Consider the following 18,684-nt stretch of genomic DNA (forward strand, 5'->3'; position numbering starts at 1 on the left):
CCATTAAAACAGGGCTCTTTTCACAACTCTTTGATGATGACACTTAGAACTGAGCACTTCATCTTTTTGCATTTGGATTAGAATCAGAAAGGTGTAAATTACAGATCTGGCTTTTATGGGCTTTTATTGATCAGACTGCTTTGTAGAAACTGCAGCAGTTCTGATAGCTTAGCAGTCTAGATTACCTTTCTGCTTTCTTAATTGGGCCACTGGAGTATAGTTAATTTTCAATTCATATTGAGAGTAAGACAAGGTGATATAATACCTCATCATTGTACTTAAGTAACATCAACACTAAAACACCATGACGTACCTCGTAATTCTAAAGGCACAAGTTGCTTGTTGAAGTAGATGGGGGTGTGTTCTGGCTTTATTCGCTGTGTATTTTAGGCCAAATTCTGCCTATAATAATTGCTGTCTCTTCACTGACTTCCACTGAGACACTAGCTACAGCAAGCAGGTATGATTTGGTTGAGTGTAACTGAAAAGTTGGTTCAACATACCAGTCTGGAGCATCCAACAGACTAATCATATGTGGTCATCTTTTTGTGTGTTTGCTGACAGGTCAAAGTCATGGTGCGCATTTCTTCCACGCTTGCCAGAGACACGTCTGAGTCCAGCTCTTTCTTAAAAGTTGACCCCCGTAAGAAGCAAATCACGCTGTATGACCCATTGGCCTGTGGAGGTCAGAATGTTTTCCAGAAAAGGGGCAACCAGGTTCCACCCAAGATGTTTGCTTTTGATGCAGTCTTCCCCCAAGATGCATCACAGGTAGGCAACGTATGATCAGAATAGTTATCTAAACAATTGCATGCACCAGGGCCAAGCTGATTTCTGCTGCAACAGTAGTACTTTCAGTGGAGTTAGACCAGGACTGAATTTGGTCCACCAATGTCATCAATAATGAAATCAGTTTATTAAATTGTATCTCAATAATTGTGTGCTTTCTTTGTTCTTTACTGTAAATAATTGCTCCTAAAATTTGTCAAACAATAAATGTGCTAAATGGTGCCTAGTAGGCAAATCCTCAATATCAACAAGTTATTGTATATTGTATATTATAAAACCTTATTATTTAGCGTATACAGCGATATGATCAGAACTGCAGTTCTCTAATGCAGTCCTCTATTCTTTAAGAAGACAGGGATTATTTATACAGTGTTCTATTGTACAGTTTACAATAAGGATGAGGATTTTAGTCCACAAATCTTTATTCATATGGATATATTCAGATTTCTTACTTTTATTAGACTTCTCTGGTTTGATGAACTATGTTACGCAAATGTCATGAGGGGGACAGTAGAAGAGTAAAGTGACATTGCAAGTTATAATTAGGAAACAGTACTGTAAAGCTGTTTCTGTACTCATAAACTAAACAGAGCTAGGGCCTAGGGCCAGCTAAAGCACTGTCGTACGATTGTATCATTAGGTCAGTCCCTGACCCAGTTCTGATCCAGGCAGCTAGCACCTCCCAGACTAATGCCTGGATGCTGTTCAAGAACTGGCCTGGGAACAGTCCCTTTTTTGGCTCATTTTATTTACTATTATGGACATAGTCTAGAAATACCCATGAACTAGGTGAATTTACATGATTCTATGATTAAATGCAAAGTGCTTCACATAAAAGCCTAAACTGTGAATTCTGATTTAGTTTCACCCACTGTTGATAGGCAGCTGCTGCAGAAGCACTGTAGACCATTCTGCCTTCTTGAACCTTAAATCCAAGAATGCCCAGGGTAAAACTGTGTATTGTACTTAAAGTACTGCTACAGTCTTCAGGATGGAGCCTGCTGCTGCTAAAAGCTAAGAAGACTCATAATAATATGGAGAAAAATTAAGAAATGTCATCTAGCTAATACCAAAGAGGCTGTTTGTTCCCCTTACATTCCTTACCCACCTGCTAGTGGAATTTAACTCAGTCCATAATTGGGCAAATAATAGACCCTGTAAAAATTCCTCAGTATTTGATTGGTTTTTAACCAAAAAATTATTTTTAAAGTTCCCTAAATAGGCAGATCTAACAAACCAACCACATCCTCTTACAGTATGTGTATTTTGTTTAACCCCACAAAGGATGTTGATGCTTCAGCCAGTGAAACTTACTTGACACAGAGCAAAAGTCCTGCTTCATGTGCTTGCACAAGTATTGTCATTCCTATCAACAGCATAGGTGATATGAATGAGAGAAGCAAGATTAGACTTTTTGATACCTCAACATGCTATCTGGAGTACTGATGACATTGCAGCTATTTTCCAGTGAAAACACTCTATTGATTTTCCTTATTGTTGTTAATGTTATTTTTGTTTGTTTGTTTGTTTGTTTTGTTTTTTTTAATACCTGTGACAGGCTGAAGTATGTGCTGGGACTGTGGCTGAGGTGATCCAGTCTGTGGTCAATGGGGCAGATGGCTGTGTGTTCTGCTTTGGCCATGCCAAGCTTGGTTGGTATTGTTAAATTTCCCTATTCAAGCAGCAAAGTGAATATTTTTAACTCGTGATTTCTAGGGCATTATATTAGGGAAAACAAACTTTCATTTGTCTGTGCCTAGTAATTTTATTTGAAAATGGTACACTGTGCGTGACCTTGTACTACACCTTCACCTCTCACTTACACACCTATTCACTTTGCGTATTGTCCAAATGTTGGACAGCATGCTCTTTGAAACAAGTTATCTTTGAGTTGTTGCTTCATTTCATCTCCTGAGCACTGTAACCATGTTTAGCACTGTCTTCAATTGCTAATGAACGATCCAACAGTGATCTACAGTTTTACAAATGTGTTTGGTATTGGAGACTGTTTGCCAAAATACCACCTTTATCAAGCTGTGTAATGGCTGTGAATATACGCTCAAGTACTTGGTGTTTGTGCTGGCACTATTCAAGTGCTGTGACTGGGCACTCACACAGTTTGATTTATATTCTATTCCCCGATTAGACAATTCACTCATTACTAACGTCTTCCTGTTCTGTCTCCAACAAATGGTATTCTAATGGTTAACTGAATGTTACCAATGGATCAAAACTAGCTCTTTGCAAACACATAAACAGCATTTCAGGTATTCATGGAAAGACAATAAAAAGGAGAATCATCATCATTAACACACTATTCTTTTGAAATAACTGGATTTCAAGAGTAATCATATATTTTGTTCATGCTTATCTAATAGTATTTTGAAAATACTGTCTCTTTAATGAAGAGGGTTGTATTGTAGGTGTGCAATGATCTCCATTCTTTACTGTCTCAAAGAAACACAGATGTACACGTACAACTTTAAAGGATAATTCAGTTTTTCACGTGATAAAGAAGATCAGGCTGTATCAGGCCATGATTATCCCAAATTATAGGCAACAGTACTGAATGCTGCAATGCCACCAGCTCTGGTACAATGAATGGAGCAGGGCCTCTGGTCCAACTAAGCACAAGGCCCCTCTGGGCCAGGCATCACTGGCACTGGGATGAGCACTTGGCTATTTAACCCCCTATGGCCTGCCAAACACGAGATGGCAAATGATATGGAGAAGAAGGGCACCAGATAACGGTGTGTCACAAGTGCTACGTGTCCTTTAGAGAGGTGGTCAGCTTGGGCTTTGCTGGAGCACGAGTTGAGTCTCTGCAGTTGCCAGCACCACCACCATTCCACCAAACATGGGCATACCCAGACCTTGCCAGAGACACGCACATAGAAATATTTTCTTCACTGATCTTCTTCCACATAGATTCAACATAAGAAATGAAACAAGGTAAAGAAGCCACAAGTACTTGCCTGAAAGTATGTATACCTTTTTCATTTGGTTTATAAATTTAGCTTTAGAAAACTTGTCTAAGAGCATTAAATGTAGTGACACCTAAAGCAGTATAAGGTAGTATCTGTGTCTGTTCTTAATCAGCAATTTTTCACAGCAGAGACAAGCCAGAGCTATAATTGCAGAGTCAAATAATAGCAAACCAGGGGAAGGTTTTGACCTAGATAAAATACTTCTTTTTGTGGACCCACTTATGCACCAAATGACCACATGCACCTGTTTTTTTGTGGGGTTTTTTTTTGTTTGTTTGTTTTGGTTTTTTTTCTGTATGAAGTTACATCCTTATGATCCTGGGACCAGGTTTATGTCAATCCCAACCCCAGCGTATGAAGCATAATATAGAGCTTTGAAGTAAAATGGTATTCAAAGAATACTGCATTCACAGTATCTGAAGCAGGGATTTTTGAGACTATGGCACTCCTGCTCTGCTCATTTCCCCCCACTTCACCCACATCAGAGGCTACAGTGTTGTGTGGTAGGGACCTGCAGCACCCTGCCTGGGGAATGGGGGATGTCAGGGGAATGCATGAGGTAATGATTTTTGAAAGCAGCTCAAGATTTCATCTGTTGGTTTTAAATGCTCTCCATTTTCCATGCACTATTTGTTTGCCTGCCTCTCTTTCTCCCATTCTGACTGTCCTTATTGTAGAGAAGAAGTGGTTTTCATGAGGCTGTGCAGGATAATCTCTCTTGGCAGAAGGCTGTGACGGTCTTGGGAGTGATGTTATCTTTTTTCCATTCCCCCCATTCCTGACAGGGAAGTCATACACCATGATTGGGAAGGATGATTCCATGCAAAACCTCGGCATAATCCCTTGTGCCATCTCCTGGCTCTTCAAGTTGATTAATGAACGCAAAGAGAAGACAGGAGCCCGCTTCTCTGTCCGAATTTCTGCAGTGGAGGTGTGGGGGAAAGAAGAAAACCTGAGAGACCTGTTGTCAGAAGTAGCTACAGGCAGCCTGCAAGATGGCCAGTCCCCAGGTGTCTACCTTTGTGAGGACCCCATTTGTGGCATGCAGGTGAATCCAAGGTTCATTTTACCAAAACAATCAATGTGATTCTTTTTTTTTTCTTTTTTTTTTTTTTTAGCTATTGAGATGGTTCAAATTCAAAAACTACCCAGAGCATAAAGCTTATAGACTTGAAAGTGTTTACTTTAAAACATGCAAGAACTTTATGACCTGCAGCTGCAGGGCCATCTGCTCTCCTGGCCTAAATATTTGTACCTCTGGTTTAACTGATGTTGAGCAGGGGCTTGTGTTTGCAATAAAATGTGAAAACATTCAGTGCAAACAAAAATTCACCTCCTTCTTAAAAAAAAAAGAAAGTGTGATCTCTCTTTTGTAAAACAACAAGCTAAAATATTTACAGTACTGCACAAATAGCTGGAGGCCATTAATATGGTTGTTTATCTCTTTATAAACTACATTATTTATAGCACTTGCATTAGCAATGTTGTAGGAAGCATTAATTGCTACTTATTAATCGCTGCCAAGAAATAAATTCCTGAGCTGGGCAAGCCAAGAATAACTTGAACTCTTCTCAGGTTTGCAGGTTTAGCAGCAATGAATAACTGGCTCATGTATTTCCTGGGTAACCACTAGAAAGTCTCAGCAGACCTATTTTCCGCCCCCCCCCCCCCCCCCCGGTTTGAGGGGAAAAAAGGCCTATTCTTTCATTTTACTGTCTGTGAGAGAGTAAATCTGATTTTTGTATGAGTAGATGAAGAGGGAGCAAACCACTGCGATGGAGCTTGAATACATTCTTTCAATCTTAAAGGCAAAGGGTGCTTGCATCAACAACCTGCAGAGTGCTGCCTATCCAAGGATGGGGAATGGAGGGAGGAGGGAATAGACGTATAGGATCATGTACCCTAATTCCAGCTCCAGGCATCTAGAAATCATGATTCACATCCACAAAAGTCATGAATCGTGAGATTTAAACCAGCAAGTAATAAATTTTGTGGTTTATCTCTTTCTTTGTGGTTTAAGCCTTTTGGACGTACTTAGATCATATTTTCCATTCTTTCCCATCATACCCGAGGACAACAAAGTTGCATCTTGGTTTTAAAATAACAATTAGAATTCTCATTCTCACTTGACTTCTGGCTTTAGTGCTATATGAAATATTTACAGTATCACAAGATCTCACCCCCTGATACCCAGTAATGGGTGCAGTCCGGTGAGTATAAGATGGGAGACTTGAGGCTGCATAGTTCCCATTGGGGTTATAGATGGGCCAGTTAATATCTGAATTAGCGTACGTATGCATGTTATAAATGTTGCATAACTGTGTAACAACTAGCTCCTCCTTATAGTTGGATTCTTTGCTACAGTATTTAAGCACAATAGCCATAATAATATATTCCATTATTGTTGCTTATTTTCATATAGATACAGGCAGAAAAACATTTTACAAAATGAACTATTTTAGATCAGTGGAGAAAAGGTAGCTCCATGAGATGTCTATTATGTACCTCTGCAGTGTAAAATACTGAATGAAATTGTGAGAAAAAAAATCCTTTTTGGCATGTTTACAAGACATGGCGACAGTCTGGAGACATGCGTCCTACACCTGAATTCTCAAAATCCTCAGATGAAGGGATGATATCATGTTATAGCCATACAGATATGCAAAATCAGCAGTGTGTATAGCAAATGAATAATCACCATATGTCATACTGTCTGTCATTGGGCCTTTCCAAGTATGCACATTTTCTTGTTGCTTACATTAGTGAGATCAGCCCACAGACTGGCCTGACTTCTGCTTGCCTTGTTAACTCCTGCCTGTCCTCCTCCCTCTTTTGCGACGGAGTTTAGCCTCCAGCTGTGTCACCCCACGCAAGGCCTCGGCTTTATCTCTCCTCGGGCTGATTAATGGTCGTGAAGAGAAGACAGGAGCACTGTCTTTAGGAGAACTTAACTTTTAGCTGTATTACATCGCAGGGGAACAAACCCTGAGAATGGGAGTTCCTCTCTGGTTTTACGCCAGACAAAACAAGTCTATCCTATGGGCTGTGAGCCAGCTCTGTGTACTGCCAAAACGAATGACATCAGATTACACTGTCACATGTCCCTTCCACAGACAAACTAATCTTAGGTGACATAAAACATGCATGCGTTCCTAACGTTATGAGGAGTTAATAATATCTGCCCTCCTATGCTGTCAATCACTTTGGAGAGATAAGAGCAGGCTGGTGACTGGGACTGAGGTCCAGCAAATGTGAATGTACGTATATTCCCTGCCTTGTTCCATTTAATGGATTGCCCTGGCTGGTGAGCAGGTGCATAAGCTTGTGGTATGAAAGGGCAAGAAAATGACTTCTGTGCTGCTCCCCACGTGCGATGGGGCTGAACACAACCTTCACTCCTCTTATTTCCCAGATTTGTCTGTGGAGTGCTCCCTTCTAACGCTTTCCGAAAGGTAACACGTAGTCCTGCCCCTGCCAGTCACCAACAACTGTTGAGTTTGGGATTGATGTGTCTTCCACAATTTTTTTTTTCACTTCTGACCATCAGAAGGACACAGTGATTGCCAGAGCCAGCAATGCATGGGAAAAAAGGCAGTAAAAACAATTAAAATAGTGAATAAATAATAAACATAAATAGCTTAAAATTCTGGGAAACTGAAGGAACAAATTTATGCATCTGTCCAGCCCATAGGACAGTTTTCAGTTGCTGGGGTTTTTTTGTAACAACTGCTACCAGAGGTACCCCAAGTAAGAACCCTCAAAAGCCTGCATTCAATCATGGGGCTCCTGGAGGATGTGATATTGTCATTGCCAGTATGAGGAGGGTCTCATTCCATCGGGCACCTCCTCCTTTTTGGTCCCATCAGAAGCCAATGTATCTACAGTGTGTGTTGATTGCAGGAAGTTGTCTGGTAGTGTTGACTTGTGTGGGAGTTTCTAGGTCATTTCTCCCTTGTGTTGACCCACAGCTTCAGAATCAGAGCGAGCTCCGTGCCCCTACGGCAGAGAAGGCTGCCTTCTTCCTCGACGCCGCCATCGCCTCGCGTCGCAGCAGCCAGCGGGACTGTGACGAGGAGGATCACCGCAACTCCCACATGCTCTTCACTCTGCACATCTACCAGTACCGCATGGAGAAGAGCGGCAAAGGCGGAAGTAAGCTGCCCTCTCGCTCCCTTCGGGTTCCTCCAGGCCTGCCTGGAGACTGGCTTTAAACGGGCCTTTAAACAATATTCTTCAGTTCTCCATTCAGAATAGGATGGGGACCATTCATACCAGCAGACTGGTAAAGACCCACCAAATGCCATTAAAGGCCACTGGGGAATATTACCATTAATTATCAATTTAGTTGCCATTGTGGAGATACCAATAGTTAATCCTCAGCACTGTGTGGGCCTCTGTAGCTAAAAAAACCCAATGCTTTTCAGATTGGCTTTTAGTATTATCTTTACTGATAGTGTTGAGGTCATGGATTAAAATATTGTGGCAATGGGCATTCCCTGCTACCCTTAGGTCTGCTGCTCCCCTTTGGCACCCAGACAGGGCGCTGTGTATGGAAGCTGGTGTTGGCAATGCATAAACTGTAGCTTTTCCTGGAGATGCATGATATTTTAGTTACTGGCCCAACTACGTGTGCACAAAGCACTCCCATGGTTACGTTTAAAGGCTCGGAGCTTTTCAGATTGGCTTGCTCCCTCTCTTTGCCGTAGATGCTTTCACTGGCTTGTGTCTTTACTTCCATCTCCCACTTTTAAGTGAGGAAAAGATGCTTCCATGTCTACTTATATGTTTCTGTAATGTTCAAAGGTTTCATTTGACTCGCACAATTTGTATTTTTTTATTATATTTATCTTCCTTTTCAAGTCTCCCAAATTGTTTATAACTAGAGATATACAAAGCGGGTTTTTTTAGTAAGTTCCAGTGATAAAAGATTTGTATAACATAAGAAGCACCCCCACCGAAAAAGAAAACTTTCACATTAAAACCCTTTTTTAGAAAAAGGGTTTTTACAGGGAAAAAATGTTTGTTTGAAAGACACCAGAGAGCTCTGTTTCTTTAAATTTGTGGGCTTACGCAATTCTGCAGAAATAGCATATGTTTCAGCTCCTGGCTCTGCATAGGTTATTTCTAATAAGGAATAGATTGCAAGCTATGATGTGCAGTGGGTGAACACCACTGCGGTATTAATGTCTAATGTTTGAATGCAGAAAATTTACATTGACTGCACTTATGAGAGAAAACCAGAAAGTTGCTCTAAATGGAAATGCAGTTTGCATGTGTTTAAGTAATAACCCCTGTGGAACTGGCAAGCAGAAATCTCAATTAACTAAAGTTTTATTAATTAACCACCCTGTGGTGGAAAGGAAGACTGAATGCTCAGATTGGTTCATAGCAATAAAGATGGCAGATTTTGAGGGAATTATTATTACAATTATTTAATGCTCCATGCTTTTTACTGCACACAAGTACACGTACACACAGTCCCTTTCTACTATTTTCAAATGCAATTAATAAAAGGGAAAAAAATATTTTCCTGTGGCTATAATGACTCATTTTAAAAAAAAGGAGACATGATCCTGTTGGATTACAATACGGCATGCTTTGCCCGCTGCCTGTAGTTGTATCTGTGTCTCATGGCCATACCACCTCCTGTCTTCAAGTTTCCATATCTGAGTGGCCTCACAAGCCAGGCAGGGTCAGATCTCACTGATAATTGAATGAGGGGGGAATTCCAGCTGCTCAGAAAGGGCGCCTAGTGATTATCACTGTCTCCTGCTGTAATGAAGGACTTTTCAGAAAACAACGTGAAGATAGTAGAGATATATAGATTCCAGTAACAGGATTAAAAAAGGATGGGGGCGGGGAAGAAACCCAGCTTCTAAAGGATAAGAGATAAAAGGGCTGGCTAACATATGATTTCGGTAAAAAATGACTGTTAGAATAACGCTTAGGTACTGTACTTACCTCCTAGTTAGATTCATTACCAGGAATGTCATGAAGCAGGCTTAGCACCATTGAAATAAATGGCATTGTGGCAGAACTGGCACAGTCATTTTTCAGCTGTCAGCTGTGAAAAGTCTCTGTGGCCATAGACAAAAACAAGCGTTAGGATGTTCCACTTTTCTTCTCTCTTTAGTTGCCAGGAACATTAGTGGAGAACTTGCCTAACCAATAACTTCATTTTCAGATCAAGCAAGTGGATCTGTCATCCTAAAAATGTCCTACTTTGACTTGTAAATTAAATAAGGAGGAAAAATCCATTGATTTCTCTTACTCTGGGTTTGCTCAGCCTGTGTAATAGGAATATGTGTGGAAACATTATGATTAAGATTTTGAAGGGTGGTGATTTCTTTCATTTTCTTTTGTTTCCCCAATGTCTGGTAATCCTAGCGACAGAAATATTTATTATATATAATGCAGTAAAGTCACCTGCAGTCATTTTCAGTAGCAACTAAACACATTTCTTTGTTTTTCTAAGTAAATCCTTGGGGGATACTCAAAAAAAGGTAATTTCAGCCTTCTGAGGGTAACCGTCTCCGAGGAGTCAGGGACTCTTAAGTGTTTTAAGGACTCTTAGAGGGGAGGCAAAGGTCCTCCATGAGCTTTTCAGAGGAGGTGAAGGTGCAGCTGCCTGGATGGTTCCCCCGGGAAGCCTGACTTTCTGCAGCAAGTGCGGGAGCCCGTAGTCCGTGTGAATACTTCCCCATAGAAGTATCTCACCACTTCCCACCACTGCGAGCACAGTAGTGAAACTTCCATGGCCATGTTCAATGGGTTGTTGTATAATCTGGGGACCGTTACAGTGTTTTGAATGTCTAGGCACCAACATTAGTTTTAATCAGACATTTATCTTTCACTTCTGTTTTGTGATACTCAGCATGACTTAACCGATATTGCAGTATAATTTAGTACATAGAAGTCCTGTGCTGCCTAATACCTGATGTAGCTGAAGCACTAATGGGACTTAAAAGAAGCAGAAGTTACTGCATTTTAACACTGGCTACATTTTTGGAATATTATTCTCAAATCCCATAGCATAAACTACTTTCACAGAAAAAATCTCTTCTTTCTTCTCTCTTCTTCCTTCTTTCTTTTTTCGCTCTGCTTATCTTTCTTTTTATCCATGTTTCTTTTTTTCTTTTATCATTTAAATAAAAATTTATTGTTGTTCATTTTAATTAGCTATCATTACAACTGAAACAGAATGGTAGAATTATATATAACATTTCTACAAAAAGGCTTTATGTCATGCAAGACACCAGGTAGTAGTTTTAAGCAGTGAGCCCTGTGTTTTGCAGTGCTTGCAAAATGAAATATCTCCTTATTTTTTCAGTGTAGGTTAACACGTTTTAAGTTACAGCTAATATATATACCTTTAGTAGCTGTATGTTTTCTATATTTGTATACATTTATCATAGTAGACCTTCTTTCTGTGAGCAAATCTACAAAATTATATGATCACGTATCACCTTTTTGTTAATATATATATATATGTTTTACACGTGTCTTCCTCAGATAGCTCTGTAAACTTATCTCCTTCTACCTCCTATGACACCTACCTGCCTGTACCCCATGGCACGGTACCATAGCTACTGAATGCGGGGTCATTGGAAAAACATGCTTGTGGTTGATAAGACATTTCCAAAGCAATGAAACGTGTCTGGAAACTTCTTTTCTGAGGTTCCCTTCATGTAGTTGCTCCCACAACCATCTTTTCTTGTGAACTGGTCTCCCCGCACTGCTAATACTTTTTTTTACCAGCTGTATAATTTTAGGTGCTGTGTCAAAATGGCTGTGAATTTATTTGCATAGATGTAACCCAGATGTATTTCTACTCCTGTTTAAGTTATGTTTCTGTCCTCAAGTAGTGCTCTTAACTTTGGAAATAAAACTGCCTTTTCCTACATATTGCTTCTAAACTCTTGAGAATAGGGAGGAGCGGTCAAAGATCAGATGCACAAACACCCAGCTAGGAAATTGTCTTGAGATAGTAGAGAATGAGAAGCACTTCTATAAAGTCGACATAGTCCCCATCCTGGGTTCATAAGGAACCATAGGTTTTTAAAGAGCAAATGTCTGTTAATCTTGGTGTTTCAACAGTAGCCTCTTTTTACTTTAAATCCAGGGTGTTCATACAGAGTAAACAAGAAAAAACCCCATAGGGATCCACTGCCAGTTTTACAGAAACTATTTTCAGAACAGAGCAGCTTGTCCACAATGCATTACCCATGGCATGGCAAACCTTTTCTTCGCCCAAATGATAACGTAGAAGTATATAGACTTAAAGCAAAGTTGAACGTCTCACAGACACCACAGGTTCTTCTGAAGATCCAGTATTGAAGATGGGAGAGACAAGAGAAGCTACCACAGGATCACTGCTCACCAAGCAGTAATTCCCAGCCTGTAGTTTTCTGGACAGAGAATCCGTTATGACAGAGGCAGAAACAGAGCCAACTCAGGTGAAGGCTAATAGAGCTGTATTTAAAAAAATAAAAAATAAGCATAGTGGTGACTCCGACAGAGTTAAACCTGCAGGAGCGGGTGAATACTGAAAGCCTCAGCAATTTTTGAGCAAGTCCGAACTGGACAGCGATGCAGAGCCATAGAGGCTGATGGTGAGTTAACAGGACCCCTACAGTTTGTTGCTGTTAACATGAATTAGGAAAGGTTTCTGGATTGTTTCCTCTTTGCAAGTCGTGGCGAGTCTTTTGCTTTCCCGGGAAGCTGCTTTTGGAGGCACATGCTAACTGCTTGCTTTCTTTGTTTATGGCAGTGTCTGGAGGTCGCAGCCGCTTGCACCTTATCGACCTGGGTAGCTGCGTGAAAGTGCTGAGCAAAAACCGGGAGGGAAGCTCTGGCCTCTGTCTCTCATTGTCAGCACTAGGCAACGTCATCCTTGCCCTGGTCAATGGAAGCAAACACATCCCGTACAAGTAAGTGGTATTTGATGTCGTACCTAACGAGAGGATGCTTGTAATCAGTTTGCTTGTCTGGGCCTGAGGCAGACTTGGGGTAAGCAGGGAGACACTCTGCTGGGGTCAGTGCGGCCCTCGTGAGGTACGGCAAAACCTGCCCAAGGCTCACACGACACCTGAGCTAACCTTACATCTGGTACCTACGCTGTATTTGACATTCAGGTTTCAAAGGAAGAAGCCTGCTGAAATAGGACCCAGGTGTCTCAAAGATCTTAAGGCTCAAAGTTCAGCGTATTAGGATTTTGTTTTCTAGTACTGTTCAAAGATTTTTTTTAATGTTTCAAAGCATCTGAGAGCCAGTTTCCTATTTGCTCCACAGAGACAAACGTTGCTGCCATAATGCAGCACTATAAAGAAAATTATTTTGCTGTCCATTGTGTGGAGTTTAGTTTCTTGAAAATATAAGTCACACTGAGCATGCATGTTTGTCATGAGATTCTTTCTGTGATCCAAGGTTACTTTGCATTTTATTTTTGTATGATTTGAATCTCAGTGTCAGCCTTTCACTTGCAAAAAAAGAAGTAGGCCCTATTTGTCACACTAGATGAGTGGCCTTTGCTACTGCAGGTAGCTTCTGGGAAATTAGAGGAATTGCTCACCCTGCGGGTATGTTCTGTACTCATTTCTCTTCATCGTTGTCTCACCCCATTTGTCATGTGTGCAGGTCTGAAAGCGAGTTTGGATTTATTACCCAACCCAGACAGTCATGCAGCCTTCCTATTGAGAAGTCTCTGATTTTGTGGACAGTATTGCTTTTCTCTAACCTAAAGCCTAGGTAGTAGCAAGTAGTATCACAGGAATGGCTGTAGTGTCTTGTAATTGAACCGCTCATGAATGTTACTATTCATGAAGGACATGCATATGAGATCTTGAGTTAGGAACAACAGAATGACATGACAAATGAACCAAGTCATTCACAGAGTGTATTTCACTCCACACATTTTACCTTTTTTATCATGTTAGAGGCTACAAATGTGATTATTTTCTCATGTTCATTCAAGATTGCAAGGTAATGACAAGTTTTACTTCTTTGGTTTTGTCTTCATTTTGGAAAATAAAGATGAATTTAATTTGGTTATAATTTTATTTTTCTTCTAACATTTATGTTCCAAAATTATTTGGTGGTCTGAGCTTAAAACATGCTCTCTGGAAATACTGCTGTTCCTGGAATTCACTCAGACTGGAATTCAGTTAAGGGCCAACTAAATTTGTGCATATAAATGTTCATGAAATGTTTTGTGGATTATGCACCTAGTCACAGTGTGAAAATAGCTTGAATTCACTCTGCACTCCACAAAGCGTAGCTCAAACTGTGCTTATCAAAACTCTGTCTTCCTTCCTGTCATGTTTTATGTATTGACGGGAAGGCAAACTGTAGGAATAGAAAAATGATGTTAATGATGCTCCCTAAGCTAGAACTAAACATACTCTCGCAATGCCTGACTGGGAGAAATATGTTACCAAACATGTCTTCTACTTGCTGCGCTACCAATTTTTCTTCTGTGATTCCCAGGTAAAAGCTCTCTTCAGGCCAGCATCTCCTCTTGAGTTTGTTCCTGTAAAAGCAGATAGTATGGAGTATAAATATAGAGAAGTGGTTGGTCATCTGTAAATCAGAGGCAATGTCTCTGTTTCTAAGGAGGACTTTTAAAATGTAGTTTGAAAACCATATTGGCATATTTTGGAGCAAATTTTGTCCACTTCTTGCTGAGAAGAGTGCAGGAAGCATTTCCCCCCAAATACGATCTATTCACAAGCACTGGCAGTAAGAGTCTGGGTGGGTGGGTGCAAACACTATTTGCACAGTGATCCAGCAGTACAGGTGTGTGCTGCTTCCTGGTGGAGAAGAGAGAAGGAGGGGGAGGGCGTGTGCTGCTTTGTGGAAGAGGCTGAGCATCCCATAGACTGATGTGCTATGTGTTCAGTAGCACCTCTTGTTTAGAGCAGCAGCTAGCCTAACTAGCTGAGATCATTTCCCTTTCTTTAGGGGTGTTCTCTTTCATTGTTAAGGATAAAACTGAAGTTTTGATAACTGCCTTTTTTGAGCGGGACCAAAGGAAAACAACTGAAGTGTTTTCTTATGTGACAGCACTGCACATTGTGGTCTCAGCAAATTTCCATAGAGCAGCAGACAAAATGGAGCATCTTTTCTTTATCTGAGCAATTAAACAGTCATTAAGTATTTTATGGGAGCCTGTCAGTAGGCACTGTATGGCTTCCTGGGAGCCTGGGAACTCACAATTTCATAAACATCAGGTTTTCTCTTACTGCAGAAATTTAGTTCTCTCAACTCTGAGAGGCTGCAGGCTCTTAAACTCCCTTCAGTGCTGTATCCAGCTTTATCTCCGCAGGTAGTAGTCGTAGGGAAAAGCTTGTTCAGATTCATAGCTGGTATAAGCAGATGCTACTGCATTGCCTTCAGTGGGCTGTGTGTTTATGCCAGGGATGAATTTGCCTCTCTGCCTGCAGTCTCTGTGAAAAACACATGCTGGTGTTCATCACATTTTGCTTTTTTTTCTTCTTATCCATAAAGCTAAGCCTCATAAGCCATTAAGCTGGAATATTTCTCCCTTGGGAACACCCCCACACCCCCCTGTAGTTTGGGAATAGTACCACAGATTGACACTAGCTTTAGGAGGAACTTGTCTACTAAAGTTGTAAGAAAGTAATGTAGAAATTCTCAGACCTCAAACAATACAGGTTGATATGGTTTGGGATCTTGTCCTGCATTCAAGTTAAATCCATATGGGTCTGAAGAATGGACAAGAATCCCTGTTATGGGCAACAACATGCAGCTAATGAGCTACCAGGTCATGATTTCTGGGAGTTTGTATCTTTCATATATGTACTTATAATCTCTCTCTAATATCTGTGGGTTATCTCTTTGTCACTATTAATGTCCAGACCTATGTTGAACCTTACTAACCACATCATTCTGTCATGGAATGAACCAGTGAGTTCTTCCTGCTCAGTATGTTATATAAAAATAGAATTTTTAATTTTACTTAAATACATTGCCATTTAATGTCACCAGTTTCGTTTGCTCTTGAGTTACGAGCAAAACCCTCAAAAGACTAGGCAAGAATTATTTTCTCTGCAGGAATGTCAAATATCTTCATAAAAATTGGAAAGGGCACTTGCAAGCCCAAGGAAGAGCAAGGGAGTCAACTCCTGCGCTGACCAAGGTTGACAGGGCTCAGATCTGCTATAGGAGGAGGGTTTTGCTAAGCTGCAGTAATTGTTAGTGCCATTTTATTTTTTTTAAAGCATTTCAGCTTTACATTAGTGCTGCATTATCTGCCTCTGATTTCCAAGATGAATGTGTTTTAAACCCTCAAACGAATACCCATTTGCACAAACTCCAGATACTGGTTTATATAGCTCACTATTCAAAAATTACTCCAGTTGCTAGGCAACAGGGGTAGTGATAATTCATGGTAATGCTGTTTTGGAAATAATCATTTTTATACATTTTAATGACTATGAGAATGTAAGAAAACTGTTTAGAAAAGTGCAAAGCTGTATTAATTTCTCTTTCAGAAATTGTTGCTTGTTTTATTTAATAGGCTTCTCTCTTAATGTGCTGTCCCAATGTGTGTTTCTGGAGGCATCCTATACTTTGAACTACATGCTTATGCTTATCCAAGAAGGGAGTCTTGTCCATAAAAAAGATGGGTGTGAGTCAAAAGCATGAATTTTATTCTTGGCTCTTCTGCTTCTCTGTCATATGGTTGCAGTTCCTCCCAGATCTTGCGTGCTGGTATTGTTTTTTCTAATCCTATCTATAGAAAATAAAATGATATTACATGACTGGTGCAAGGCAGCACAAGAGGTTTAGTGGCAGAGCCACCATGTTTTAAGATCTAATCTGGTGCTTAAACCATGGGCTAATCCATTCTTTCTTTCTGCGTGACCTTTGGAGAATAATTTATTTCTGTATTTATTTATTTATTCCCATTTATAAAACCAAGCTAGAAAAAATTCAAGTAGGACTTTGTAAAGGGCATTCAGACTTGGCAAAAAGCACTACTTAAATTTTAACTGTTGCTAGGACTCTGTTAGGTCATTTTTTCTTTTTTTTTTTAGAATTTAGGACTTACATAGATGATCCTAATGGGATGCAAAAATCTGGGGTTTTTTTTGTCAGGGGTAGACTATTGTTGCTTTTAAGTGAAGAGGAGAAAAGGGAAAGTGTTGGATTATAATATTGTGGTATAAAAGATGAGCCTAAAGACTATACTGTGTATTAGATATTTTCTTTACATTGTTTGTTAATTATTGGAGTAAAAATGAAAATGAGGTTTGGATGGACTCAGTAATACAGATTCTTTTCTTGGTTAAATGGGTGTGTCTCTCTGCAGTTGTTTCATCTGTGTAAAAAAACTGTGTGTGAAGAGTATCCCAGGTTTCTTTTGTTTATATGTCTTGCCTTTGCATTTATAGCATGAGTTAGATTATTTTTCTCAGAAGAAATGTCAGTGAAAACTTTTCAGGAAGAGATAAGGAAAGCTAAAAACCAGTTCACAATAAATTGTTGTACAAATAACTAGTATTAGTACTGGAGATTTTATCCTTATTTATGAGCTCGTACTGTCTTAGTTTTGTGGGATTCACACAACCATGTCTGCTTACCAGGCCTAAGAATTTAATGCCAAAATTGAACTATATGCCCAAATGAGCAATCTATTTAATGGTTACTTCAGCAGCACCAAAACCTAAAATAATTTATTATTTTAACTGAGATATTTCAATCACTTCTGCTTTCCACTGCAGCATTTACTAGTCTTCTGTTTCTTGCTTTTGTTTCTCCTCAACGAGAACATGGTACAAAAACCACAGAAAAGCCTCAGAAAATATCTGGTGCTGCCTTTGGAATCTCCAATCTTTCTGCATTAATTTAGTATTGAATATATTAGAAGTGGATGAAGAACTGTTTTGCTGTTTTACTTGGGGAAATGTAAGAGCAGAAAAAGGGGAAATAAAGAATGAAAATGAGGAAATGAATGACAGCTGAAACAGAATCACAGGACTGGGAAATGGCCCAAAATGAATGGGAGAGCTCCAAGAGACACTGAGATAATATGTAGAGAAGACAGCAATCCACAGAAAAGAACTGGGAAGCAAAAGAGAAAAAGAAATGACCCCATTCAAAAAGAGGAATAAGCCTAAGAAATACCCCTGAAAGATCCAATTGTAGGAGAGCGGTCAATTGAGATTTTGTTGAATGTGAAACAGTTCCTAATTAGCTAGCAAAAACACGAGCTGCGCAGGAACAAAAGAATTTTTCCATGATGTTGGCAGCCAGGTGGCATGGCCCGGAGCCTTGGCTAACAGACACTGAAGCCACTGGAGCAATGCCATATTATACCAGCTGAGGACCTGGCCTTAGGTGCATGCTCTTTGACACTAGCCAGAGTGCTTTGGCAACGCGGCAGAGCAATGCAGTTGCCAGCAAGAGGTGAGCACTGAAACACTGTCAGCGCAGATACAATGAGGACTTGGAGCATCTGGCAATTACTTTCACCTTTGGGGCTTTTCTGTAGCTGACAGTTTTACTAGGTTGAATTTCTGACAATTTTCTTCTTTATTCCAGGGAACTACATAAAATAGGTGGAATCAGGGCTGCGCAGCCTGTGAATGTAGGAAAACTTCATGCATTTTGTTAATTTAATCTGCAACTCAGGAGCATGAGGATAACGTATTTTGCATGCTCCAGCAATCGCTGTTGTAGTGTTCATCAACAATGCATTTTATTGTAGGACAGTTTGTACAGCTTATAGTGCAGATTTGAGTTTCATCTGCACACGTCTTACAGTACTGTGTTTCATCATCAAGTTAATGAGAGATAGTAGACAAAATCCTCAAGGAAAGCTTCAGTGGAGCTGCCATTCCCCAGCTTTGGCTTTTCAACTCAGTCCTGCCAGACCAGCAACGTG

The 18,684-nt window shown here is 40.2% G+C and overlaps 1 protein-coding gene across 1 annotated transcript in view; it reads left to right on the forward strand.

Annotated features, from left to right (window-relative positions):
- The window catches only part of KIF26B (kinesin family member 26B), a 303,764-nt gene that overhangs the window by 233,961 nt on the left and 51,119 nt on the right, over positions 1-18,684 (forward strand). Inside the window, exons 6-10 of the mRNA XM_054822246.1 lie at positions 565-771; positions 2,348-2,441; positions 4,562-4,824; positions 7,745-7,928; positions 12,547-12,706. Of these exons, the coding sequence (XP_054678221.1) occupies positions 565-771; positions 2,348-2,441; positions 4,562-4,824; positions 7,745-7,928; positions 12,547-12,706 (908 nt within the window). The remainder of the gene's footprint in view (positions 1-564; positions 772-2,347; positions 2,442-4,561; positions 4,825-7,744; positions 7,929-12,546; positions 12,707-18,684) is intronic.

This window comes from Grus americana, chromosome 3 (assembly GCF_028858705.1).
Source record: "Grus americana isolate bGruAme1 chromosome 3, bGruAme1.mat, whole genome shotgun sequence".
Classification (NCBI taxonomy): Eukaryota; Metazoa; Chordata; class Aves; order Gruiformes; family Gruidae; genus Grus; species Grus americana.